We start from the raw sequence: 27,055 nt of genomic DNA on the forward strand, positions 1-27,055 counted from the left end.
GAGCCAGCGGCGGTTGTCGATGGCGACAGAATGTCGGTAGAAAAAAAAAGAAAAGAAAAAGATAAAAAATAATAATAAATAGGAAAATAAGGCTTTTGGGGTTAAGTAGGTTGAGTAGGGTTTTGGCCTAGGATGGCAGGGTTTGATTGGGTTATAGAATGATCCAATGTGTTAGACATGGTTAGGCCCACTCGACTTGTTTTCCCTTCTTGTCGCTTGTCCGTGGACCTAGGATGACTTGGTTAGGTTGGTCCTATTTAGGATATCGTCTTCAGTCTAATTTGGGTTCTTGCTAAGTCTCTTGGAATTGGCAATGTGACTAGCGAGTCACTTTGTTGATTGGAGTTCTAAGGACGAAACCCTATTAGATGATTTGAGGCCGAGCAAGACTGACCCCGAGTGCGTTCTAGGCTAGCTTATGATGATGAGTTGGGTTTATCCCGAATCCTGATTTATGATGGATTCATTTTATTATGAGGTTAGTACATTGCAAATCATTCTTTTAAGCCATTTATTAGGTCATTAATTAATTAATTATATTTTTAAAAATTTACCAATTTAGTTTAAATATAAATATATATTTATTTTGAAAAAGAGAAATTTTAAAAAAATGTTATTTATATTAAAAGAAAACTAGTTTATGGATGAATATAGAAATATATATATATATTATTTTTATTATAGCCTATAAGTGAGTGTGTAGTTCCACTATACACTTACATGTAGCATGCAAGGCAAAGCATGATGATGTAATCGATGGCTAAACTCAATGAATTCCATGGAGCTAAATTCGAATATTGTGCGGGCCAAAATATAAAATAACCGATACAAGGTGTTAGGCAATGGTTAGGATTTTAGGTAATTTTTATTACGTCATTACTTTTATTACTCAAATGTGACCACCCCATTCTATTTATTGTAGACTTGGATTTTCAAGATTTTGCTCGATCTTCTCCCCAGACTCAGACTTAAGTTATCATTTCCCAGACGAGTAGACAGGGTATGTTATATTTACCTTAATTTGTGCACATATATATTGTTCCATGCATAACTTGTACATGATTTTTATATGCGAATCACAGAAAAACACTTTTAAATGTTTCTAAATTGCATGAAATATTTTCATCCTATTGAGAGAGACATAAGTAGAAAGATACCCTAACTGATTTCTTATCTTGAGTACATGAAATATTGAAGGATGTGGTGTATTTTAGGCACTGCATGAAATGATAAATGGTTATGATTTGTGCATTAAATAGGGTATCATTTTCATTATTATTAGAAGACTATCCAGTAGATTCCCTAGTAACTCACAGCAGGAAAAGATCATGGTATTGTGAGGCTTGGAATGCCAAGGCCATGAGAGACACCAATAGTATGTTTCGGCACTGCTATTACGTGGGCTATGATGGTATTATAGTGTGATGATGATGTATGTGTCAGTATATATACTCGTGTGCATGTGTGTATAGTCGTTAAGCCAATTTCTACTAGTGTATCCTCAGATTTAGTGCATGCATTGCATATAAAAAAATAAAAAAATATAGGAGACTCAGGTGGTTAGGTGAGCAACTTATGGGAGTTGTCTTTAGGCACCTATTTTTCCTACACTATGTTTTTCTTTGAACCTCATATTATTTAAACTTATGATACATATTCTCGTTGTCCATATTATTGTAACATTATTGTACCCATGATGTTCATCTTAGCATTTTTATTGCATATTCTCCTAGTGGGCATGACATACCTTATACTCGCGAGTCCACAAAACTCACCATCTTTTTATTGAAATATTTTCAGGGGATTCTTCTTTTGAATATTAGTCCAGTAGATCTTCTTATATGATGTCAGACCTCTTTTTGATTCCTGATGTGATATAAGATACTCTATAGAGACGTACACGTACTATTGAGTCTGTTCTTTTGTCTTTTATTTTTGTGGTATATAATTGTACCGAAGGACCGAGATATGAGACTGTATATGTGTTTATAACAACAGGATGATGGATATTCATTTTTTTTATACAATTGTTATATATGAGATATTGAAATATTTTTGGTGGAAAGTTGATATGGTATTTTACTCCATATTTCTATATTCTGTTAGTAGTATTAATATTTTTAACAAATCGAGCTAGGGAAGAGGCTTACTAGTCCACGGTGGGGCCGCTGGGCCTAGGGATTAGTGCCAGTCATGACTATTTAGATCAGGTCGTGACAATAATATACGTGTATTTTTAGTATTATGAGTATTTATGGTATAGCATAGTCATTGTCAGGGTACAACGTTAATGTATCTATAATATAACATAAAAAATTTTGTGGTATAACATAATATAACTTTATATTATAATCAAGATTGTTAAAATTGAGATTTTAAGTGGGATCAAAGAAGGGACCATAAAATTGAATTGTAAACTTGGATCGTAAAATTGTAAAATTTTAGAGACAATTAAAAATATTCTTTAATCTATGTAAATATAAGTTTATAAGGACATGATTTTATAAAAATAAATTAATATTACTTAATAACATGATTAATTCAACCATATTCCATATTATAAATGAAATACATGTTATCTATTTCAAAATAATTTTATCTATCAATTTCAAAAATACTAAATAATATAAAATTTCTAAATATTAAGTCCACTTTTCATCATTCATCAATCCATAATAAAAATTTTAAATATTAATTCATATAATGTAAATTGTTATAAGTCATATGAGTCATAATCTAATATAAATAAAAATAATACACATTGATAAACTTGTACATTACAATCAATAACTATAATAAAAGCTCCAATAAATATTCAATTTTTTAAGAAAACCAACAATAATTCACTTTCAAATTAAGAAAACCAAATATAATCAAATTAATGAAGGCAAATGAAGAAGAAACAAATGAAGCTATGGTGGACAAGAATCACCGAATCAAACCAAGAAATAGTAAAAGAAGAAACAAATGAAGTTGTATACCCCTTTAAGTTGAATCGACAACGACACCAAGCAATTAGAGTTGGAATTGATTCGTGTTGTATGAAAATGGCGTCACTAAGCAAGTGGGCATGAAAACATCAATTTGTGTTTGTCAATCAATAACGGTTCAACCGACAATTTGTGTTTGTGAATCGACAACGACATTGAGCAATTGAAGTTGTGAATCGATGGTGACACTGAGCATCGAGCAACCATGCAATAAGGAGGAATGATGGAAGGTTGTGATGAAGGTGTTTGAGAGAGCTAAGGGTTCGTAGAAGCAGAAGACATCTCTTGAATCATAATTAATACCATGTTGGTTAGAGATGAAAATAATCTCTAACATTTCTATGCATGAAAGTTGAAATCGATAAAATCATTGTCTTACTCGAGATTCTACCGATTTTATCGAGTTGAATTGGAATTTACTCCGATTCTACTACAATTTAGATTTTATCATTTAACCTTATTGTTCTCCTCTTTGTTTCTCCAATTCAACTCGTCCAAACCAAAATTTAGCACAGCAGCTTCGGTTTACCCTCAACCGTAAGCTCCAGGTGCCACCAACACCATTCTTCATAAATTCTAAGGCCTCATTTTCTGTTAATCTTCTTCCAAGCTCTTATAGTACTTATTTGAACAGTAACCTTACAGGTGCCAATTCCTTGAACGCAAGACCCAAAACCTTCGCAATTTTCTGGTTTCGCCTTGGGAATCAATTATTCACTGCAACATTCATATCAGTATTTAAAAAATAAATCCAATTTCAGTATTTTCCCCCTTCATTCTCATCTATTTCCCTTCGCCAGCAGGAATAGGAAACGCAATCAAAGATGAGAAAAAACTTCCGTAATCTTCAAACAAAACTCTGCATGTACAAATGGGAGCTACATACTATATACATCAGCCAGTATAATTTCTTGATATCATATGTGTCAATATCAAACCAAGCAGATGAGAAGAAAACAAAATCAAACAACTCACCGGTGAACCACAAGCCCGATCCTTGTGCACTGGAGACATCTTTTTTCGGTGGTTGAAAACGAAGCCTTATCCACTGGAAATGGATGTGGTAGAGCCACTAACCCATCTGTGAGCATTGGTTACAGAATCAGGTGAAGGTGGCACCTTGCCACTCTTCAACAACACAGCATCATCACCCTCAGGGGAAGGATGAGGCCATCTATGATTTAAGGGCTCTGAATTGTCAATTAGTTCCCCATTGTTCTCCTCGTCTTTGTAATCTTGAATTTCCTTCAAAGCCTCCAGAACTTCATTCATGCTTGGCCTCATTTCCTTTTCGAGTTGTAGGCATCGAAGAGCCACCTCAGCCACTGAGGTAGTCATCCTTTCGACTGCAGTGTTTGACTCAAACCCAAGAGAAGGATCAATTAGCTCATTAAATGCACGGTTCTGGATTCGGTTTATTGCTAAGTTAGCCAAATTAATCTCATGCCTATGTCTGCTAATGTCAACGGCAGGCATGGATGATATGAGCTCAACGAGCACAACTCCAAAGCTATAAACGTCACTCCTATCAGTAAGTTGGTAAGATTGGTAATAGTCCGGATCAACATAGCCGGGAGTCCCCTGTGGAGCTGTAGAGACGTGTGTCACATCGGTTGGGAGGAGTCTTGAAAGCCCGAAATCAGCAACTTTGACAGAAAAATTGTTGTCCAGTAGTATGTTGTCAGTCTTGACATCGCGGTGGATGATATCTTTAGCGTGGAGGTAAGCCAATGCACTGGCAGTTTCCACGGCTATGCTCATCCGAATAGGCCATGTGAGCAAGCCATCCTTGGCTCGGTCGCCATGGATGTGATCGGCCAGAGTGCCATTAGGAATGTACTCATAAACAAGCAACAGTTCCCGGCTGTGGCGTGAAGTGCAGCCGTAAAGGGAAACAAGATTGGGATGGCGCAGGCAGGTTAGGATTTCGACTTCATTCAGGAATTGCATCACGCGCCTCGAGTTGTGTTCGTATAGGCGTTTAACTGCCACTTCCCTTCCATCCTGAAGTATCCCTGGTTGAGAAGAGATCAACAATTGTGATTAGACATAATTCATATGCAGATTCACAGATTTGATATTGTAAGTTTGGTGATGCGGTGACAAATATGATCAACTTTAAACCAACTTACCATGGTAGACAGTGCCAAAACCTCCATCTCCGAGCTCATTGGAAGGACGGAAATGGTCTGTCGCTTGTTCAAGCTCAGCATATTTGAAGACAGGAACTCCGAAGAAGATACCGCTAAATTCAATCTCAGCTGAAGCATCGGCGGAAATGTTCCTTGACAACAGATGTGAAGAGAAATACTTCCGTCTTTTGCATCGACGGATAATCAATACAATAGTCAAGCAAGTGGCAAGGACTCCGCCAGTGACTAAAAAACAAACAGGTGGTGGTCATCACCAACAAGAAAGAAGCAGGGCAGAAACAGAACAATGAAAGAACAAATAGAGAAGTTAGTTTAGAAGGTTTTCTTTACCTAAGGGAAGGATCAGTTTGAGGTTTGGCCCTGCAATAAACAGCAGCAGGTTAAACGAATGTAATTGACATTCTAAAACCTTAAAAATTGAAACATTATTAGGTAATAGTCTGATACATATTATTACGGACTCTCCCTGATTAGCTCAATCTTTTTGGGAGAAAGAGGCACCATGATAGAGAAGTAACAGCAGGCATAGCGGAGAAGTACCTTTTTTTTTTGCTTTGCAGTGAAATTTTTGGTCGAAGGTGGTGTCGCATTGGCCTCCTCTCCCGTGACATTTGAGACAAACCTTGGTCACTTGAAATTCGACATGATAAGTACCATTCAATAGTTTTAATAGATCGTCATCGTTCTCATCAGGTTCAGTTTTCTTTTTAGATGGCGTCGAAGTCAAAGGCCGAAGAATGGTTTCGCAGTCATGAAAAGAATGGGCAGAAGCAGAAACGTTGTGCTGCTTGTAGTACAAATTGAAATCATCACAGCCTGTGTAGTTTAAATACTCATCAAGTGCTGGAGGGCTATGTCGATAGCTTTTCGAGCACTTGAAGAGGGTGAGATTGTGAGGGATAGTGAAGGAAATAGAAGGAGAATTGGGTAAGCTGAAATTCCTGAAGCCACTGCAATCGCCGGCAAGTGAACGTTTTGTGAACTCTGGCTCATAGACTTCAACACTGCCGTTACCGCTGGGCGTGGATGAGATTTCAGTTACCAGAAAGTTTTCATTTCCGCAAGTGATTTCTCCTACATGATTTTCGCGATCAGGGCAAACCACAGAACACAGCCCGCACTGGGGATTGTTGGCATTGTAGAAAGGAAAATAAAGCAGTGGTCCGGAATTTCTGCAGGGAAACGACGGGGGACAGCTGATGTTGCTGTTATCATGAGCAGAAACAGCGGGATGAGACAGGAAATACAAGGCCACAAACGGAATGAAAGAAACAGCCGCCATCGATCTGAACTTTCTAGGCAGCCAAACGTCCACTGTTCACAGCAATTTAATTGGGCAAAAGGGGATGGGAATTACAATACAAGAATCGCTAAATATGCATGTTTGAGATGATGAATTAATGAAGGAATTTGCAGCTCAAGCAAGGCAGTGAATTGACCCCGAAGACTTCGTCCCAATCACCAGAAAGCATCCCACAGCCTAGCTACGCTAGAAAATCCAATCCAGTGGGGGAGGAGGAGTTTTGAGTTTCACACACAGCTGCTTCCTCGTCGACCCGCCCCTCCAACTTGCGAAGACTTTTGACTTTTCTTCGTCCATGGGGTAAGGGGCTCGGCCTCGTTTATTAGTCATCATCTCTTACTTCTCTTTCCCATCCCACGCTAGACGGCAAGCTCTCTCACAATCTTCCAAAGTGGTGTCAATTTAATGGAAAATGCTACCGTACTTGGATGAGTATTGGTGGTGTTCTGTAAAATACATAAGTTAGTTAATATTACACACCCTTCACATTGTATTGATAATTAATTTCAGATTAAGCATTGCCATTTGATAATTGAATATGTGTGCAAAACTTTTGAGAATATGTTAATCGGTACTCTAGAAATTGGAATGCATGTGTAAAGGTAATAGTTGGTGGGATTTCATTGTATTGTATTGTATTGTCTTTAAATATTGAAATAGTCAAAGTTGGGGTTGGCCGGGAAATTAAATGTTACATATATACTGAAATTTGTAAAGTGGGGCCGCCCTAGAATTTTAGATACCATGATGGACAAATCCCGGAAATTTGTAAAGTTTTGGGAGATGGCATAAATGCATCCTTGTACTTTAGTAAAAAAAAGTCTTGCCATGATGGTGTGAAGGGAGACAGTCAGGTTGAGGTCCCTAATTTGAATTGCCTCTTGGTTAAACCGATTCATGAAAGCTCAGAGCAACTCAATCTCTCTTTGCTTTAGGTTGATCAGGCTAGCTGAGGTTTTATGATGAGCTCGACTAGTGGAGAAGTGGGTGAGGAAGCGAGTAGGGAGCTCAAAAAAGTCGTGAATGGTGCTTGGTTCAAGGGTAGAGAACCACAGTAGGGTGGACTTCTTCAAAGTGCTAAGAAAAGCACAACACATGGTCAAGTTGGTTCTTGCACTTATTGAACATCGTTAAGTGCTCATGGGGGTCAGTGGTTCCATCATACACCTCCAATGTTTGAGGAAGGCGGAATCCCTCTGGAAGGGGTATGGACATGATGAACTTCAAGAAATGATGGTTTGGAATGTACAAGGATACTGATGGTGGATGAGTAGGGGTGTGGGTGGCCTGGAGCTGTTGATGATGGTTGACCTCTACATTGTCGTCAATCCACTCATTGTGCTAGTCACGTTATTGGTTGTGGGTTAACTCGCCAACTTGGTTCTAGAGCTGTCGAATGGTTCGAAGGAAGGCCTGCATAGTTGTCGGATTCTTTAGTTGATGGTTGATGGTGGTGTTTGGGTTTTCTTGGTTAAGAGCCATGTTGTTATGGTTTCTAGTTCTGGCTATGGATGGTTTATAGAAGATACTGTAGGGACTCGACTTGCAAGGTAGGTATGTAGCGGCCCTCTCCCAGATAATCCCACTAGTAAAGGAAATCTGAAAGGAGATCGTCACAAAATAGATACAAGAACAATAAACTCAAAATAACAGCATCTAAATTTTTTTTTCTTTTATTTATTTGCTCACTAATCATCAAGAGCCAAAATAAAACATCTTCACATTTGCTCACTATCAATAGGAGCTCAAAATAAATATTACACACTCTTTACATTATCATCTAGGGCTTACCGCCCATACATTTTTCAAATAAAAGGACACTAAGGTTTTAACAACAATTTGAACCCTCTATTTCCTGGCCTCAACATTACACCCATAGATCTTGAGGCTGGGACATCCCTGTACACAACTAAACCCGGGCTCTAGCCTCATTAGACTCGCCCTTAGCAATAGCTTATCCCTACCTGGAATGACAAGAATAAGCAAGGTGAGCCACAAGGCTCAGCAAGTATATATTTCAACATATAAACAATAGAGTCAAGGCATGGATAAACCAAAATGGAATAGACCCGACTCCCCAAGTACGAGTAACGTTTCCCATTAGATCCCATTATTTTTCTCATTCCCATGCCATTGCCATTATGCATTTTATGCATCATTTCATTTCTTAATCATTATGATCATTTCCATGCCGTTGTCATTATGCATTTCATGCATCATTTCATTTCTCAATCATTATGATCATTTTTATGCTATTGGCATTATGCATTTTATACATCATTTCATGCAGCATATCTGCCCTCAAGGCCTTTCATTCACATGCATGCATACATATACATAGAAAAATCATTTAACCATTCATTTGGCTTGAGCATCGCCGACCGGGTCTATGGCCACCTTTCCCTCGTCAAGCGCTCTTTAGGATATCATTTTTCTCAACCCGCGGTACGTAACCGCCGCGCAAAATAATAAGTGCGCAAATAATAATACCATGCAATACTCATGTAGGTTATAAGTAAGCATATCAAACATGCTACATTATTAGCAATGTTTTCCTCATAATCATCATGCACATTTAGCCTTTTCAAGATTATCTCCTCACATGAGCCAATGGTATTTTCATCACATGATTTGGCATCATTCATTGAGATTCATTTCCATACCATAAATGATAACGTCATGAAGTGCTCATGAAGGTTATATCTTCACATGAGCTAATGATATTTTTATCATATGATCTGGCATTATTCATTGGAATTCTTTTTCATACCTATTTTCTAAGGTCAAATAAATTGATTACATGAATTCACCATTAAAACTCACGATTTTCATTTTTTAATTCCCACCATTAAATAACTTCCCCATTTTTGGAACACTTACATATTCACGAGATGATTTTTACTAAAATATCACAAGAGCTTTGGGGAAGAATTTCAAGCACTAGAAAAGAATCGGACCAAAAAGAAAGAATCAATGCATTATGTTGGTTGACCGAATAAAAGAGTTAGTCAACCGAGGTCGACTAAATAGGGACTTGGTCGACCGAGTAAAAACACTTGGTCGACTAACAGAAGCTTAAATTATCACTTGGTCGACCGACTGAAATACTTGGTCGACTAACAGAGGCTTATATTATCACTTGGTCGACCGACTGAAATCACTTGGTCGACTAACAGCCTACTTGGTCAACCGACTAAAACACTTGGTCGACCGACTGAAATACTTGGTCGATTAACAGAAGCTTAAATTATTACTTGGTCGACCGACTAAAACACTTGGTCAACCGACTGAAATACTTGGTCGACTAACAGAAGCTTAAATTATTACTTGGTCGACCGACTAAAACACTGGGTCGACCAATCAGAGAACAAAACACTTACTTGGTCGACCGATAGAAATGCTTAGTCGACCAACTGAAGAACAAAACACATACTTGGTCGACCGACAGAAAAACTTGGTCGACCAACAGAGGTCTGAAACTTAAAAATCACTACGACAACCCACAAAAATCGACATCCCAAGCAAGATACACCAAATCTTGCTCCTCTAACATTCCTAATCAATCAAGTGTCATTCCTTTGAGAATTTAGGGTGAACTAAACCCTAATGAAAACTCACAAAAAGACCCATCAATGATAAAACACAAGAGTTAAAGAAATGAGAAAATAATTCACCGATCAATATAAACTCATGATTTGATCTTCTAATAAAATAGGAGATTTGAAGACAAGGGAACCAAGAAGGAAACCAACTTGACCCATGAGTAAAAGAACCAAAGTTTGCATTATCAAGGAGAATCAATGGGAACTTGCAATGTAAAAAGAAATAGAAGATAAACTTGCATAACCAAAAAGAGATGCAAGAAGAACTTGCCTTTAATGAAGAAAAACCCAATGGAGAAGAACGCACCCAGCTGCAACTTTGCTTCAAGCTTCCATAGACATCAAAATGGAGAAGAAGAAGAAGAAGAAGAAGAAGAAGAAGAAGAAGAAGAAGAAGAAAATGAAGAAGATGGTGAAGAAGATGGCCGATCGGGAGGATAGAGAAGGAAGGAAAGAAAAGACAAGGAAAAAAAGAAGGCATGGAGGAGGGATGGCCGCCCACCAACCTTCCAACCACTCCCTTGGCAATTTACCATTTTGCCCATCTCTTTTAAACACAATCCACAACTCATTAAATCCCTTTTGGTCATTTACCTCTTTTTCTTTTCTTTTTCATTTTCCTTTCTACTCCATTATACTCATAAATTCATTTATAATAAAACCTATTTATGAAATTCCCTAATTGCCCTTACCTTTTTCAATAAAGCAAGGACCATTTGGTCACTTTGCATTTTACAATTCTTTTCTTCTTTTCTTTTAATCCACAAAATACAATTATATATATATATATAATTTCATTTATTAAATTCCATCTCTCATACTTTACACATGGGCCTAAGCCCAATTCTTTGGCTCCATTAATTATAATGACCCATTTTCATTAGCCCACCAAAAGGCCTCAACATAACATTAAGCCCAATGGGCTTCACAACCATACTACTTGCAATATACAAAATCTTCCCTTGGGCTCAACCCAAGTTTCCAAAGACCAATTCATTAATTTAATACATCATTTATTTATATAAATTTTGCCACATCAAGATATGCACATATATATATATAATGCCCATGCCCATTTTACTAATTGCCCCCAATTCATTTTAGCCCCATGGGATTTCTCTAAACCCATCACATTCATAAACCTTAAACATTTGGCCCAAATGGGTAACCCAATTTATGAATTTAAATACATAAATTTTGACACTTAAAAATATTTTCCAACATTCAATTTATTAGGGCAAATCTCCAAATCTTTATAATTAAAATATTAATAAACTTCTAGACCCACTAACGGGTCGTTACAAGGTAAGTTTTATCGAGTTCCACAGTGGGCGCTAAATGTTCCTTCTGGCCCAACGGGGTTGATTAGAATGGTTGCAATGGTAGGGGAGAGTCACGATCCGACGATCTGTGCAGTGGGGTGGCTAATACCTACAAGCACTTTGACGCTCAAGCCAGTAAAGATTCAGAATGTCAGAGTGTATGTAAGATTTGGAAAGAACATATATTGGCCTGTGATCAAGCTAGTTTATATAGAGATGAAGGTATCTTGCGTGTCACCAGCCGTCGCAAGAAGATAAAGGGCCGAGATGTATAGTAGTGATAGGAATCATCCTCCAAAATCTTGAATTTGATGAGGATTATGAATTAACGAGGATGAATGTGCAACAAGGCTCGAAGTTATCCTCCATTTAGTGTAAACATATTGTGACTCCATTCTTGGCACATTGAGGTTTTTGTGTCCACAATGTTGAGGCAAACACTTTGATATCAATTACTTATCGTGCTACATTAAGTTTGATTCTTAAAGACATTTTAATTTTTCCTCTAAAAGGATATCTTTTTTGCTTTTAAACCTTTTTTGAGGTGAAAGAAAAAACTACCTCTAATAGCACGTATCTCTAAAAGTATTATAGGCAATTTATAAATGTGCCTCTAAGAGTGCGTTTGATAAAAGTGAAAAATGAGGGTGGAATTTCAATTCCTTGATTTCAAGGAAAATCTTCACTTTTTGAACTAAGATAGAATTCGAAATTCATGGAATTGAAAAGTTGTTTGATAGAATTTTCTAGAATTTAGATGGAATTCGAATTCTATCCTCATTTTCCATCCCTATCAAACGCACCCTAACATCAAATGTTTAGATGGAAAAGTGATTTACCCTTAAAAATAATCAAAGACACTTTATAATTTACCTCTAAAATAATTAATGTTAAGATTACATCATTTAGTGGGGGAGAAAATTGAGGCTCATGAGAACTCTGAGACCTCAGGATCACCAAGTATTCCACTTAACACTTAGGCTACAAGCAATTAGTTGCCTTTTTATAAAATATTATGTATTTAATATAGTATATATCTATACAAAGTCATGAATATATACAAAAAAAAAAAAAAAATTAAACACTGAATATCTTTTGATTAAACATACTTATAACTTATTCATTAGAAAATCTTAAAATTGGACACATTTCAAGAAAACACATTCTAAAAAAGTTCAGCAACAAATGAAAAACTTATGGTGGATGGAAGTTTGGCAAAATATCATGTGTTGATGAATAAATTTAATTCTCGCAAGTACACAAATCAATTGATAGTATAATGTACAAGTACAAGAGAGAGATTTGTCAAATTTATGTAATTAAATTTAATTATATTATGTCCTAAAAGTAATAAAAAAATAGGTAATAAGAACTGTCCTAAAATATCTAATCAATTAAAGAGATTAATTAATTAGAACAATTAAATCAATGCAAAAATTAACTAAAATTTTATAAGTATTTTTTTTAATCACTAAATAAAAGCCTAGGAATCCAATTTCATTAATACTTTGCAATTCTGTATCTTTAATCCTATAAATCTCAATTCAGTTGTAGGGTTCATTTTTCCTAATTTATGATTATTCCGTTAGGCGTCCAGTTGTAATTAAATATTTTTAATCATCAAATTAACCATGATATTTAGTATAATCTTTGACCATTAAGATCAGAAAAACATACATCAAGATTCAAATAAATATCTATTCATTCATTCAAGAGAGCTATTTATGGCTCAGTATATGGTGTTTACCACTAATATATCTCGTACAATCAATTTATTTATATTAAAGATGACTATTGGATACATAAATAAAAAGATTAAATTAATCACAATGAATGAAAGGAGAATTAAGAATTGATTAAACAATAGTTCCAAACGATGTAAAATATTCATGTAAGGCTACATCGAATCCCCAGTAAATCAAATTCGTTCATAGCTAAATTAATATAATCCTTAAAAAATAAATAAAAATTAAAGCTTGACTGTCCAGATCTACAACCAGATCCAATGGAATGGAAGCTTCATCCCCATGCGGCTCGCCTTATGCGTGACCGAGGCCGTGCCTTGCGTACGGCCAACAGCTGCCTGCTTCAGCACTCCACTGCCTCCTTCAAATGCTGCCACAGCCTTGCGTGCTCTCCTTCACTGCTCAGCCACGGCTTGCGTCCCTCTTCCTTTTTTATACCTTTTTGATGTCTAGGGTCTTTTTTTGAAAATTAGCTGCTGAAATGTCTAAAAGAACACTTGATTTATTGGATTAATTTTTGGCCCTTGATTTATTCATGTTCCATTACAGCAGCGGGCTTCACTTGAGATGCAATTTTCACCCTCAAACTAACAGAACTTGCTCACGTCATAAACATGAAAGTTGTAGCCATGTCTCTTGGCTTTCTGCAGCATCAAGAATAGCGTTAATCCGACATATATACAGAAAGTTATGCCCAAAATACTGCAGGGTTACTGTAATTTACACCATAAACTCTAAAATTTATCCTAAGATCATTTTTCCTGCAAAATACACTCACCAAACGCATCAAACAACCAATTTCATAAAAAAAGGTAGCATAAAATAAAGGAAATAAAGCATAAATAACATCTCAAATATGGTGTTATCATGTATATCTTATGTCAAGTTTGGTTCACCATAGATAGTATCCTAAAATGTTTAACCAAAATTAACTACGAAGTTTAGTTAACCAAATTTTACCTTGAGGTTAACCAAAGTGGGTCAAATTGCTCTCATCATTTTCAATTTTTAAGTTTGGCCGACTGAAGTTCATCTCCTAATCAACATGAAACCTTCTATAATGCACCATGTCTATTTTCAAACTAAGTTTAATCGATCAAAGTCACCACTTTAGTCAATCAAAGTCTATTAGAATCTTAAGTACATTATTGACTTGGTCACTTTTTCAAGTGTTTTTAATCTCAAAAATTAATCAAAACAGCCAAGTATTTATGCTGGTGAAAATGGAAAGTGAAAAGGCAATGCAGGGTAGCTTACAATCTGATTCAAGTTGATATTCAAGGACTTGCTCGAAAAGTTTTTGCTACTCATTAGTGTCTATACCTGTGAAAAGCTTGGTCTGGATCATGAAACTAAATTTGTTGCATATTTCCATTGTCATAATGGATTCAAAAAGGCAAGTGCAGGGTAGCTTCAAAGCACACACAAAGACAAGTACAAAACAGAGTACAACTCTCTGTCATTCAAAAGCTAAGCCAATATTATAAAATGGAGATTGAAGTTCTCAACTAACAAGTGTTTGTTAAACAAAAGTATGAGTGGAAGAGATGCAACTACACCAAACACTAGTACGAAAGTGATCAAGGAAATGGTAAAGATTAACAATATTAAAAGATCAAGCTCTTAACCCTTTAAGGGTATTTTGATAATTTTTGAAAAATTGAAACCTAGGACTGCATTCTCTTTGCATTTTTAATTTTTAATTTTGATTTTTAAATTCATTTTCAGTTTTCTATTTTAATAATCTATTTTAAAAAAAATAAAAACGTGTTCTTTTATCATTTTAAAAATTATTTTTCAAAATAAAAAATTAAAAAATATGTTTACTTTAAAATTTTGAAATAAAAAACATTTTATGATATTTTATTCAATGAATTTGATTATTAAATGATAAAATTAACTCTTTTTAATAAAATTTTACTATTAAAATAAATTAATAAATTGCTAACATCTAGTGATAATATATATTCAATATTATTATACATAATATGTGTAATATACTTAATAATATACTATATATTATTCTACATCTTTAATTATAATATAGATATACTATATTTTTTAAATTTTAAATAAATATATAATTTTATTTTTAAAATTTAAGAATAAATTTTTTTTCTTTTCTTTTTTTTCCCTTTTTTTTAGAGTCAAAACATGAAAAATTGATTTTGTTTTCCATATTTTGGACTTAGAGATTGTTTTGACTGAAAATAACCAAAAATTTTGGATTTACTTTACAATTTTTTTTCTTATTTTTGAAAATGACAAAGTTAATGCATTTTAGAAAATTAAAAACTAAAAATTGCCTGAAAACAATAAAGAGAATGTAGCCTAAATAAGGACATTTGGGGAAAAAATTTAAGGGTATACAATGCAAGAATTTTAAGAAAATAGGGTTGCAGTGTGATATTTCAAAGATCTTTAAGGTGCGAGTCTACTTAGAACTCCGGGATGAAATTGAGAACCAAACTTGAAAGGGGCCAGTGACACTCTTTGAACCTTAACAACTGACTAACAAGGACCTAGATGAAAGAAGAAATAAACATAAGGGGTCTGAGTGTAATTTTCAAAATATTTCTAAGACAATGGAAGTTAACCCAAATCTGAGCACGGAGAAAGGTACAAGGTGGGTGTTTGGGGTATTAAAGTTGGGGAGTCAAACCCAATTTCTTCCTTAAGAGAATTATAAAATAAATCATTTAAGTAGAGTCTTATATACATGGAACACGTCATTTAGTCTTGGACTTAATATTGCACTGTGTTAAAAAGCTAGCATAATATGTGATCTACCACAATATCTATCAAAAATATTTATAAGAAAACAACTACCACAATATCTCATCTTTATAAGAATAAGCAATTGCTAAGTTCTTTTTCCTAAGTTACAAATCATTATGATAATTGAGGTCTTTGTTGCTAACCTAGTAATCAATAAAAAAATTTACAATTTACATGGGTAAATATTTTCGTACCTTGCTTTCCAAAGAATTCTGCATCCTCAACTCACATTGGATGAACATAATGTGATGTCATATGTGCCTGAACAATGTGTAATTACTGGTCCATTAATAGAAAACAAGACAGGTTTAGGTGGGACATGTAATGAATGTAGGCTTCCTTCCAACATTTCCAACACTTTAGTCATTGATGGACGGTTTAAGGGATCGGTTTGTATGCACCACAAGCCAACTATTATCATCTTTCTTGCTTTTTCATCTTCTTCTTCGCTTGTAATACAATGATGCCCAATTTCTTGTTCCTTTTCAAGATGTTTGTATTTCCAATCCGGAAAATACATATCACTACTACAATCAACGGCTGAATCATTCCAATTTTTTCTTCCCACAATCATGTCCAAAATCATCATCCCATAACTATAAACATCTACTTTATAAGAGACCCCTCCATAGTTTCTTGAAAATAGCTCAGGGGCAATATATCCAATCGTCCCTCTTGTTCCAAACAATGATATGATACTCTGCTTGTGAAGACATTGTTTAGCAAGTCCAAAATCAGATATTTTGGGACAAAAATTTTCATCTAGAAGAATGTTATGAGGCTTTATATCAAAATGCAAAATCCTTGTCTTGCAACCCAAATGGAGGTACTCTAACCCTTTAGCAACACCAACAACAATCTTATACAATTCTTCCAATCCCAATTCATGTTCATTTGGCATATTTCTATCATATATAAATTTGTCGAGAGATCCATTAGCCATGAACTCAAAAATTAGAGCCTTTTTCCCATTCTCATAACAGAAACCCAACAGACTTACAATATTAACATGAGATGTCCGACTTATACTTGCAACCTCATTAATAAATTGTTCTCCATCACCCTTTGATTCCTTCAAAAGTTTCACTGCCACGAACTGCCCATCATGTAACTTTCCTTTATAAACACCACCAAAGCCTCCTTCACCGAGTTTATTTTTGAAAGAGTTGGTGATTTTCTTAATCTCCAAGTAGCTATATCTTTTAGAGACAAGAGAACCAAAGCTCTTTAGAAATGCCTCAACATTTTGATCATCTATTTTTCCAAGATTTTCCAAACAAAGAATTCTTTTTGACAAGTGTTTCCATTCAATATAGTAGAACAAGAATATCATGGCTACTAATGCAATACTTCCTGTAATCATGCGTTCAAGATGAAATAGTAAGCAAAAAGTATCAAATATATAAAATTTCAAATTTATATAAGTTATACATGCTACTTTTGAGTAAAACATATATCCACTTATACCAATGCATAAAAGTAATATTTAAATTGACTCAAAATGGTCAATCATGTTGGTTAATTAGTTTCACAAAATTACTTTCAAAGCAAAATTCCTTTTTCTTGTCCTCAAGAGTGGCTATATGGCCGTGACCAACACTTCATGACAAATAATTATTTATAATTATTTTTCATGTAAAAAAAATCCTTTTGCTTCTTGCAACATAGCCAAATGGTTGCAATAACTTTATATGTTTTGTTTTGGTTGACAACTTTAAATGACATTTCCTGATCTTGTTTAAAAAAATAACGGAAATGAAATGGAAAACTAAAATCAGGGTTTGTAGCTTGCTGGTTTTGATTTTTTTATTTTTTATTCTCATCGATCTCAAAACGTAAACAGAATGGGTTTAATTGTTTGTTTTAATTTACAACAAAATTTAAAATTCATGTGGTGGTCATCAGCGACAAGAAAGAAGCAGGGCAGAAACAGAACAATGAAAGAACAAATAGAGAAGTTAGTTTAGAAGGTTTTCTTTACCTAAGGGAAGGATCAGTTTGAGGTTTGGCCCTGAAATAAACAGCAGCAGGTTAAACGAATGTAATTGACATTCTAAAACCTTAAAAATTGAAACATTATTAGGTAATAGTCTGATACATATTATTACGGACTCTCCCTGATTAGCTCAATCTTTTTGGGAGAAAGAGGCACCATGATAGAGAAGTAACAGCAGGCATAGCGGAGAAGTACCCTTTTTTTTTGCTTTGCAGTGAAATTTTTGGTCGATGGTGGTGTCGCATTGGTCTCCTCTCCCGTGACATTTGAGACAAACCTTGGTCACTTGAAATTCGACATGATAGGTACCATTCAATAGTTTTAATAGATCGTCATCGTTCTCACCAGGTTCAGTTTTCTTTTTAGATGGCGTCGAAGTCAAAGGCCGAAGAATGGTTTCGCAGTCATGAAAAGAATGGGCAGAAGCAGAAACGTTGTGCTGCTTGTAGTACAAATTGAAATCATCACAGCCTGTGTAGTTTAAATACTCATCAAGTGCTGGAGGGCTATGTCGATAGCTTTTCGAGCACTTGAAGAGGGTGAGATTGTGAGGGATAGTGAAGGAAATAGAAGGAGAATTGGGTAAGCTGAAATTCCTGAAGCCACTGCAATCGCCGGCAAGTGAACGTTTTGTGAACTCTGGCTCATAGACTTCAACACTGCCGTTACCGCTGGGCGTGGATGAGATTTCAGTTACCAGAAAGTTTTCATTTCCGCAAGTGATTTCTCCTACATGATTTTCGCGATCAGGGCAAACCACAGAACACAGCCCGCACTGGGGATTGTTGGCATTGTAGAAAGGAAAATAAAGCAGTGGTCCGGAATTTCTGCAGGGAAACGACGGGGGACAGCTGATCTTGCTGTTATCATTAGCAGAAACAGCGGGATGAGACAGGAAATACAAGGCCACAAACGGAATGAAAGAAACAGCCGCCATCGATCTGAACTTTCTAGGCAGCCAAACGTCCACTGTTCACAGCAATTTAATTGGGCAAAAGAGGATGGGAATTACAATACAAGAATCGCTAAATATGCATGTTTGAGATGATGAATTAATGAAGGAATTTGCAGCTCAAGCACGGCAGTGAATTGACCCCGAAGACTTCGTCCCAATCACCAGAAAGCATCCCACAGCCTAGCTACGCTAGAAAATCCAATCCAGTGGGGGAGGAGGAGTTTTGAGTTTCACACACAGCTGCTTCCTCGTCGACCCGCCCCTCCAACTTGCGAAGACTTTTGACTTTTCTTCGTCCATGGGGTAGGGGGCTCAGCCTCGTTCATTAGTCATCATCTCTTACTTCTCTTTCCCATCCCACGCTAGACGGCAAGCTCTCTCACAATCTTCCAAAGTGGTGTCAATTTCATGGAAAATGCTACCGTACTTGGAAGAGTATTGGTGGTGTTCTGTAAAATACAAAAGTTAGTTAATATTCCACACCCTTCACATTGTATTGATAATTAATTTCAGATTAAGCATTGCCATTTGATAATTGAATATGTGTGCAAAACTTTTGAGAATATGTTAATCGGTACTCTAGAAATTGGAATGCATGTGTAAAGGTAATAGTTGGTGGGATTTCATTGTATTGTATTGTATTGTCTTTAAATATTGAAATAGTCAAAGTTGGGGTTGGCCGGGAAATTAAATGTTACATATATACTGAAATTTGTAAAGTGGGGCCATCCTAGAATTTTAGATACCATGATGGACAAATTCCGACAATTTGTGAAGATTTGGATGAAGGCTTAAATGCATCCTTGCACTTCAGTAAAAAAATCTTGTGACACCTTCTACCTTCTACTTCATAAAAGTAGAAGTATTAAATCCTTTTAATTTGTATTAAATTAAATGTATCCTACTACTTTATAAAAAAAAAAAAGCTCAATCTTATAGTTATGGTCATTGTTTGGTACAAAATATTAAATTTTGACAAGATAAAATTAAAATTTTTTATGCCCAATAATCAATATAGGTCTATGAAAATTCAAGTGGCATACCTACAAATGATCCGATGGCCTACAAATGATCATATAACTGTTAGACTTTTTCTTCCCGCAAGTGTACGGAATCGTAATAAGTAATATAATGATGAATCAAGTATTGTTCCCACGAGGATTGATTTTTTTTTGTCCCTACTTTAACCACTATTAACTTAAATAAGTCACACACAATTAAAAGAATACTCAATAGAAGTTTTATATAAGTTAAAACTAGCTCACCAAAAGGAAAACACAAGATAACTCTTTAGGTTTTAAATATAAAAATCTAATGCACTAGGGTTCATGAATCCACCGTAGTTCTATAAATGGTTTAATCTTTCAGTAATTGAGTTTTATAATTCTTGCTTTGAGCTGAAAATCGATGATCCTAAGTTAATCAAAAGCCTCTCTCGATGGTCGATTGAATCTATGCTCACATATGAGATTAATTATCTCTAATTAATCTGCAAATATAAAAACATGCATTTATCCACAATGATCATCAAAATAAGATTTCACAAGGCATAACGGTATCTCTACCTATTATCGAATCTTATGTCATTTATTATCAAGTGCTAATCTATATTGAATCTCTCGAAAGCAATATAAATCACAAACACGTTTTAATGGCGGCCAAGTATCAAAACGGAATTAGTGCATAACAAACGATCAACTCAAAAGACAAGAATAAAATAAAACCCAAATACTTTTAATTAAACCATCATTGAACTAGGTTTCATCAATCACCCTAGCCACAAAGTACTTAGCCTAACATAGTTTCAACCAACGAAAAAGTAATAAAAACGGAGTTCATGATGTTGCAAAGAATAAATAACAGAAAATAAAATCAAAACCGAAGCTCTTCAAGAAAATCTCCTCTTTTTGCCTCAACTTGCCGTCTTCTCCTCCTTCCAAAAACTCTTAATCTCCCAAAAATAAGCCTTTATATAGACCTCTTTAGGTTATCAAAGTCCTTCACCTTGAAGGAGTCTATTTCCCTTTTATTTGGATTAAAACGGGCTTAAAACGGCCTTGTCACGAAGCTTTGAACCCTATCGCGGTCCTACCGCGGTATGCTTGTTGCTGCAGACCTGTGAGCTCCAGAAAATAATTCCTAAAGCGGTCCTACAGCGGTATGCATACCGCTGTAAGACCGTGAGCTCCAAAAAATAAGTCTTATAGCGGTGCTACAGCGGTATGCATATCGCTATAAGCCCGCTAGCCTTCTTCTTTGGCCTCTTGCTTTATCATCTTCAACTTCTTGTTTTCGATACTCTTTTGCTTCTTTTTTTAATTCGAAACCCGACCATGCCTCCAAGCTTCATTTCACTCCCATCATGCACCAAAAATCACTATTTTTGCTCCATGTCCGCTTTAACACATGCTCCACATCTACATAACCATATATAGAACCAAATCAAGTAGAAATCATGCTCATTGAATGTATAAATACTAAGTTTATAGACCAAAATAAGTGTATAAAAGACACTTATTAATAACTTACAAGGCAAAACCATCAAAACCAAAACCAAGTGGCCTAAATAGGCTAAAAAAGCCAAAAGATGGCAAAACAAAACATGAAGACCAAGAAACTTGGCCATGACTGAGGAGGTACAAGGCGTCTCAATCATGAGTGGCCTTCCTCTCACCAATCCACAAGAAAAGGGAAGCCTGGAACAAGTCGACCTATATCAAGCCATAAAGCACTAGAGGCTACAAAAGGGACTCAGGACAAGGAGTTTGATGAATAGAGAAAGAATGAGATCAATAGCCGACTGGCTTGGTAGCCACTCGGTCATAACCAAGCGGTCTCTTTTCCCTACTCAGTCATGATAGCTTGGTCTACCTCAAGCCTGATATATTCCCTCTCGAGCACGAGACTCAACAACTTGCCACTCTCTGAAGCCTATCTCAACATGATCAAGAGACCTTTCCAGGGTGACTCGCAGGTTGCCTACCAGTACAAGACCATCTCGTTAACCACCTAGGTCTGGGAGCCTCTCTCCAAGACCCTCTCATCGACAGTGTGAAAACCTGGTCAAAGAATCCCTAAAGATTCCTCAAAGATGCCTTCGATATTCTTGCATAAAAACATAGACAGAATGCCACATGTCAACCTCCTTCTCGGCTATAAATAGAGGGGTTATATCCTCACTCAGGTATGCTCACTATGTTACTGAACTCTCTAATTACGCTCCAGCATTCTCAAGAGACTAACTTAAGCATGGGGGAGGGGGCGTTACACGGGGATACTTACCCGCTTCCCTAACTGGCTTCTGTCTTAATAGGTCTCTCAGTCATTTGGAACCCATTTGGTTTTTTTGAACATAGTCAATCATTTGAACCCACTCAGTCATTTCGAACCTGATCAGTCATCTTAAACCCAGAAAATTTAACCCTTTACTCTGGCAAGGATGATCCTTATGATCACATGCAAAACTATAAGTCTTTGATGATGCTCCATGGATGGGACGACGTGATAATGTGTAGGGCCTTCCCGTTTACCCTAGTTGAACATGCTCGGGCTTGGTTTAATGGTTTGCCCGAAGCATCCATTTTCTCATTTGGGCAGCTAAAGGTGGAATTTATCAAAGCATTCATTATTAACAGCCAAAGGAAGAAATACGCGACATACCTCCTTAGCATTCGACAGGAGAGCAAAGAGACCCTACGCCATTATGTGGACAAATTTCGGAACGCTACGCTTGAGATTCACAACCTACTGATTGATATGGCGGTGTCTGCCATGTTCCAAGGGGTGTGACTAACTTCTTTCCAAGAATCCCTATCTCAAGACCCGCTAAAATGCTTGGCAGATTTGTTCGTCAGGGCCAATAAACATATACACCATACAAAAGTAATTAATGAGAATTGTGGCAATGGATGAAGACAGGGAGCGAAAAAAAAAGGAACGAGATATTGAAGAATACCTTAATCGGCGACAAGAGAGAGCTCGAAGACTGGATGATGTCAACCCCCAGTTCAATCACTATACCTGGCTTACCCAACCTCGGTCTGCCATATTGGTAGCCATAGAAGGATCAGGCCTAATTAGATTTCCAAAAAAGTTGGATCGAACTATAGGGAAGAATCAGGATGAGTACTATCGATACCATAGGACTCGTGGCCATTCCACTGATTAATGTCGAGAATTGAAAAATCACAATGAGATGCTTTTCTGGGAAGGGCACTTACAAAGATATGTACAAGAAGATGAGGGAAACAACAGGGAACTGCAAAGAAGGGAAATGAGGCCTGAAGCGCATGAAAGACATAATCCTAGACAACAAGAGAGAGGAAGTGACCACAGACAGAACCTCCTTCTAGATAATAAACCAACACATCAGGCTATACGCATTATTTCGTGAGATGAAACCTTAGCTGGAGCCAGCTCCTCTTCTCGAAATGCCTATGCTTGTTTGGCCTACCAAGTTAATTCAGTAATGGAGGTTAGACAAAATGAAGATCCCATTATATTCACATCTGACGACAAATGAGATGTAATCATTCCTCATGATGACTCGATGGTAATCTCAACTGTCATTGCAAAGCACCTGATTGGGAGAATTTTGGTAGACAGTGGCAGCTCAGTTAATCTCATTTATTGGAATTGCTTCGAGCAAATGCACATTTCCCAAGATTAATTGAAAAATGTCTTTTCCCCTTTATATAGTTTCACCAGGGAGGCTATTCCGATGGCTGGTTCAATTCAATTACCAGTCACATTAGGCTGTGATCCTCATAGCATAACATGCCAGACTTGCTTTATCATGGTTAAAGCCTCATCAACTGCCTACAATGTAATTTTTGGTCGTCCCCTGCTCAATGACAAGAGGGTCATAGTCTCTTCATGTTATCTGTTGATGAAATTTCTGACACCTCAAGGAGTGAAAAAAGTCTGAGATGATCAAAAGAAATCTCGCGCGTGCTATGTTGCATCTACAAAAGGAAAAAAAAAAGTGAAGAGACTTTATCAATTGCCAAACAAACTATGCAAGACTAAGTTGTATTATTTCCTTCATTTCAATTATTTGTATTGTAATAATGTGAGTTTAGAACAGGATTGTGGACGTAGGCATATTAGCTAAACCACATCAAAATGCTTGTACTTTCTCCTGAAAATAAATTATCGTTATTGCATCTATTATTATTTACCATATTCCATCAAGGGTCATTTTCAAACGAAAGGCCCGTTGCCTCACGTATAACCTGACAATAGGGTGAAAAATAAAAACTTGTTGCCCTGCTCATAGCCCGGCAACGAGGTGAAAGCTAAAGGTCCGTTGCCCCACACATATCCCGGCAACGAGGTGAAAGCTAAAAGCTCGTTGCCCTGCTCATAGCCGGACAACGAGGTGAAAGCTAAGGGTTTGTTGTCTCGCGCATAGCCCGGCAATGAGGTGAAAGCTAAAAGTTCGTTGCCCTGTTCATAGCCCGGTAACGAGGTGAAAGCGAAAAACCTATTGCCCCGCGCATAGCTCAGTAATGAAGTGAAAGCTAAAAGTCCGTTGTCCTGCTCATGGCCTAGTAATAAGGGAGATAACAAGCTCATTGTCCCATGTGTAATCCGACAATAGGGGGAAAATAAGATGTTATCCCACATATAACTTGACAATAGGGTGAAAATAAAATTGTTGTCCCGCACAAAGCCCGAGAGAAAGGAGCCATAATATCTGTTGCCCCGCGAGCAACCTACACCGCTTCGCTTGGTGACCTAAGGCTCGTCACCCTACTACTAGCCCGGCAACGAGGTAAACACAAAAAGACTCGTTGTCTTGCTAATAGCCAGACCACAAGGTGAAAACAACAGGTTTGTTACCCTGCTCATACCCCAAAAATAAGGGAAAATCAAAACTAATCTCTAACGTAGGCGCTACGCTGAATCGCAAAAACAAAATACGTATATTCTTCCAAATCGTAAACGTATGCATTATGCCGAACCGAAAAAATAAAATATTTATAATATTTAATTACGGAGATAGGTGTCATGTCGAACCATGAGAATAAAATATTGCAAACATAGACATTACGCTTACAATACCAGCAAGTATGTACACGTGAAACTAGGGAGCCACAACATTGTAACAAAAGGCCCATTACCCCGCTCACAACTCGGCAATGAGGAGGAAAAAACATCCCATTACCTCACAAGAAGCCTGACAACAAGAAGGCATAAGACCGTTGTCCTACGATAGATCGAGGGAGCATAATTTCAGCGGCCTCGCAAGCAACTTACGCCGCCTCGCCTAGCGTCTGAATGGTGCAATAGCCATTGCCCTACAAGAAGAGATGTCATATTCATCATTTTGCAAGTAATCCGATAAACCAGAAAATGGAACACCAATCATTATGAACACCATTGGATTCAGAGAAAATTCCCCAATATATGCCAATTTGTCTCTCGACAAAATGTAGATAAATATATGAGCCAAATAACGTCATGATCACTCTTGACTTGATTTGAATATCTTTCCAAGCCCTCATCACCTCAAGATCTAGGAGCGTATGAAGACATCGTGTTTATACTCCTAGAAAATGAAGAACTGAATGCACGACCTCTGCTACAACGGCAGGAGCTTCAACACATTATGCGAAGACTCTGATCACATCCTCTTGAAACCATTGGTGCTTATGAGAAGTCGAAATATGAAAATGCCAGAGCTACAAATAATGCCAAAAACTCATTGAAATAATGGCTAAATGAAAAGCTCAAGCCTCCTTTTATAAAGGCACATAGGGAGTAGAATGCCAAAGACAACTATAAAAGATGTGAAGGAGGAGATTGCTACAAAATAAAAAAGGAAAAATAGTCTCTTAAAAATAAGGCAGTGTTGTAGACTGAATACTCTTCCTTTCTAGACACCCAACAGAAAGAGTAGGGAGCAATTGTGATTGGTAATAAGAAAGAAAAAAAAAAAAAAAGAAGCCACGTGGCAATATAAGGACTCGCCACATGGCAGTCGCAGGACACCAATTGCGGTGCCCCATGTAAAGGGCACCCATAGGAGCCGCCACCCCCTAGTGAGGGTCACTCAAGGGTGGCGAAGGCCATAACCCCGAGTGACTTACTCAGGGGTTTGGTCGCACATGGCCCCAAGGGGGCCGTGCGCCACCCGTAATTCGGCTGGGGGGGAAGGCACTCCGCCCAGCCATGTGCGGCCCCTCTTTGGGATACGCCACACAACGCCATGAACGGGGGACTGCCCCTATCTTTGCCACCCCCAAGTGGGGTCCTTCGGGGGTGTTGGACTTTGCCGCGTGTGGCCTCACGAATGCATGCAGGCATGCCCGTGCGCATTTTCTAGGTTGCCCTCATGCTAGCGCGCGGCCCCGTGCGCCCCACAAATGCGCCCACACAGTCGTTCGCCCACGCATGCCTCCGCCCGCAACCGCGCCATTACCCGCGCTCGCTCACACCCCCAAGTGAGAGTCATCCAAGGCACCACATGTAATACCTGATAAATTCTAAAGGACTCAAGAGTAAATTATCTTGCGGCAAAAAGAGAATTTGTAGATAAATTGAGGGTATAAGGGTAATTTATTACCGTATGAATGACTGAATCAAATGTAGGGAGTACCCTGAAGCAGAGATACCCAAGGAAAATGATGTGACATTAACAACAATCATGGGATAGGATTTATGGTATCGAAAGAAATCGAATCAGGAAAGATTTTCGGTATAGCTAAAATGCATTTGCCATGTAGGCTACAAAATCGAATTGTTATAGGCGACTTTCGGGAAGTCAACGAAAGCTTGAGGGGGCTTTGGGTTTTTATGAAAAACAACCCTTCATCGATTTCGGGAAGAAACGAAAGGGTTTACGGTCGAAACAAAGATTCAGGCCTAAGTGTAGTTTTTCAAAATTGCCAGAGAGAGGTTGAAACGATGTTTTTTCAGAATCTTCTAAGAAGGAATGAAATTTTTTAGGACTTGAGGGTCATGATGGAAATTATGGAAATTTCAGGGGCTTTGTGAAAATGGGTCAAAGCATAAGAGACAAAATAGGTGGGGTAAAAATGTAATATTTCAAACTTGGTGGAGGGAACAAGCAGCCATGGCTGACCAGCCAGTTCTGGTCACTGACCAGACACATCTAACCATGGGGGGTTCGAGCAAATGGGTCAAGTAGGCTTCTGGGTCGGGCCTAGGTCAACAAGGAAGCACGGGTTGGCCAGAATTTGAAGA

General features: G+C 37.1%; 1 protein-coding gene across 4 annotated transcripts; it reads right to left on the minus strand.

Moving 5' to 3' along the window:
* Positions 1-3,815: 3,815 nt before the first annotated feature.
* Positions 3,816-19,289, minus strand: LOC127806309 (LEAF RUST 10 DISEASE-RESISTANCE LOCUS RECEPTOR-LIKE PROTEIN KINASE-like 1.1). Of its 4 annotated transcripts, XM_052343519.1 has the most exons (5): positions 18,167-18,826; positions 5,684-5,765; positions 5,474-5,503; positions 5,123-5,368; positions 3,816-5,005 (listed from the first exon to the last, which is right to left on the minus strand). In XM_052343519.1, exons 1-5 carry the CDS (start codon positions 18,824-18,826, stop codon positions 4,032-4,034), a joined length of 1,992 nt encoding a protein of 663 aa, XP_052199479.1. In that variant the 3' UTR covers positions 3,816-4,031. The 4 variants fall into 4 exon arrangements, with proteins under 4 accessions (XP_052199479.1, XP_052199477.1, XP_052199478.1 ...); XM_052343517.1 differs by lacking the exon at positions 5,684-5,765 and having other exon boundaries at positions 18,085-19,289; XM_052343518.1 differs by lacking the exons at positions 5,474-5,503; positions 5,684-5,765 and adding an exon at positions 17,875-17,904 and having other exon boundaries at positions 18,085-18,826.
* Positions 19,290-27,055: the final 7,766 nt, after the last annotated feature.

The sequence above is a fragment of the Diospyros lotus genome, chromosome 7 (genome assembly GCF_014633365.1).
Source record: "Diospyros lotus cultivar Yz01 chromosome 7, ASM1463336v1, whole genome shotgun sequence".
Taxonomy (NCBI): Eukaryota; Viridiplantae; Streptophyta; class Magnoliopsida; order Ericales; family Ebenaceae; genus Diospyros; species Diospyros lotus.

Excerpts from the sequence above, each read along its gene's own strand:
- LOC127806309 (XM_052343517.1), bottom strand. The coding sequence starts at position 18,826 with ATGGCGGCTGTTTCTTTCATTCCGTTTGTGGCCTTGTATTTCCTGTCT. Across the intron at positions 5,369-5,473 it reads CAAACTGATCCTTCCCTTAG|TCACTGGCGGAGTCCTTGCC; the intron begins GTAAAGAAAACC and ends TTTGTTTTTTAG. Across the intron at positions 5,006-5,122 it reads TTTTGGCACTGTCTACCATG|GGATACTTCAGGATGGAAGG; the intron begins GTAAGTTGGTTT and ends CTTCTCAACCAG.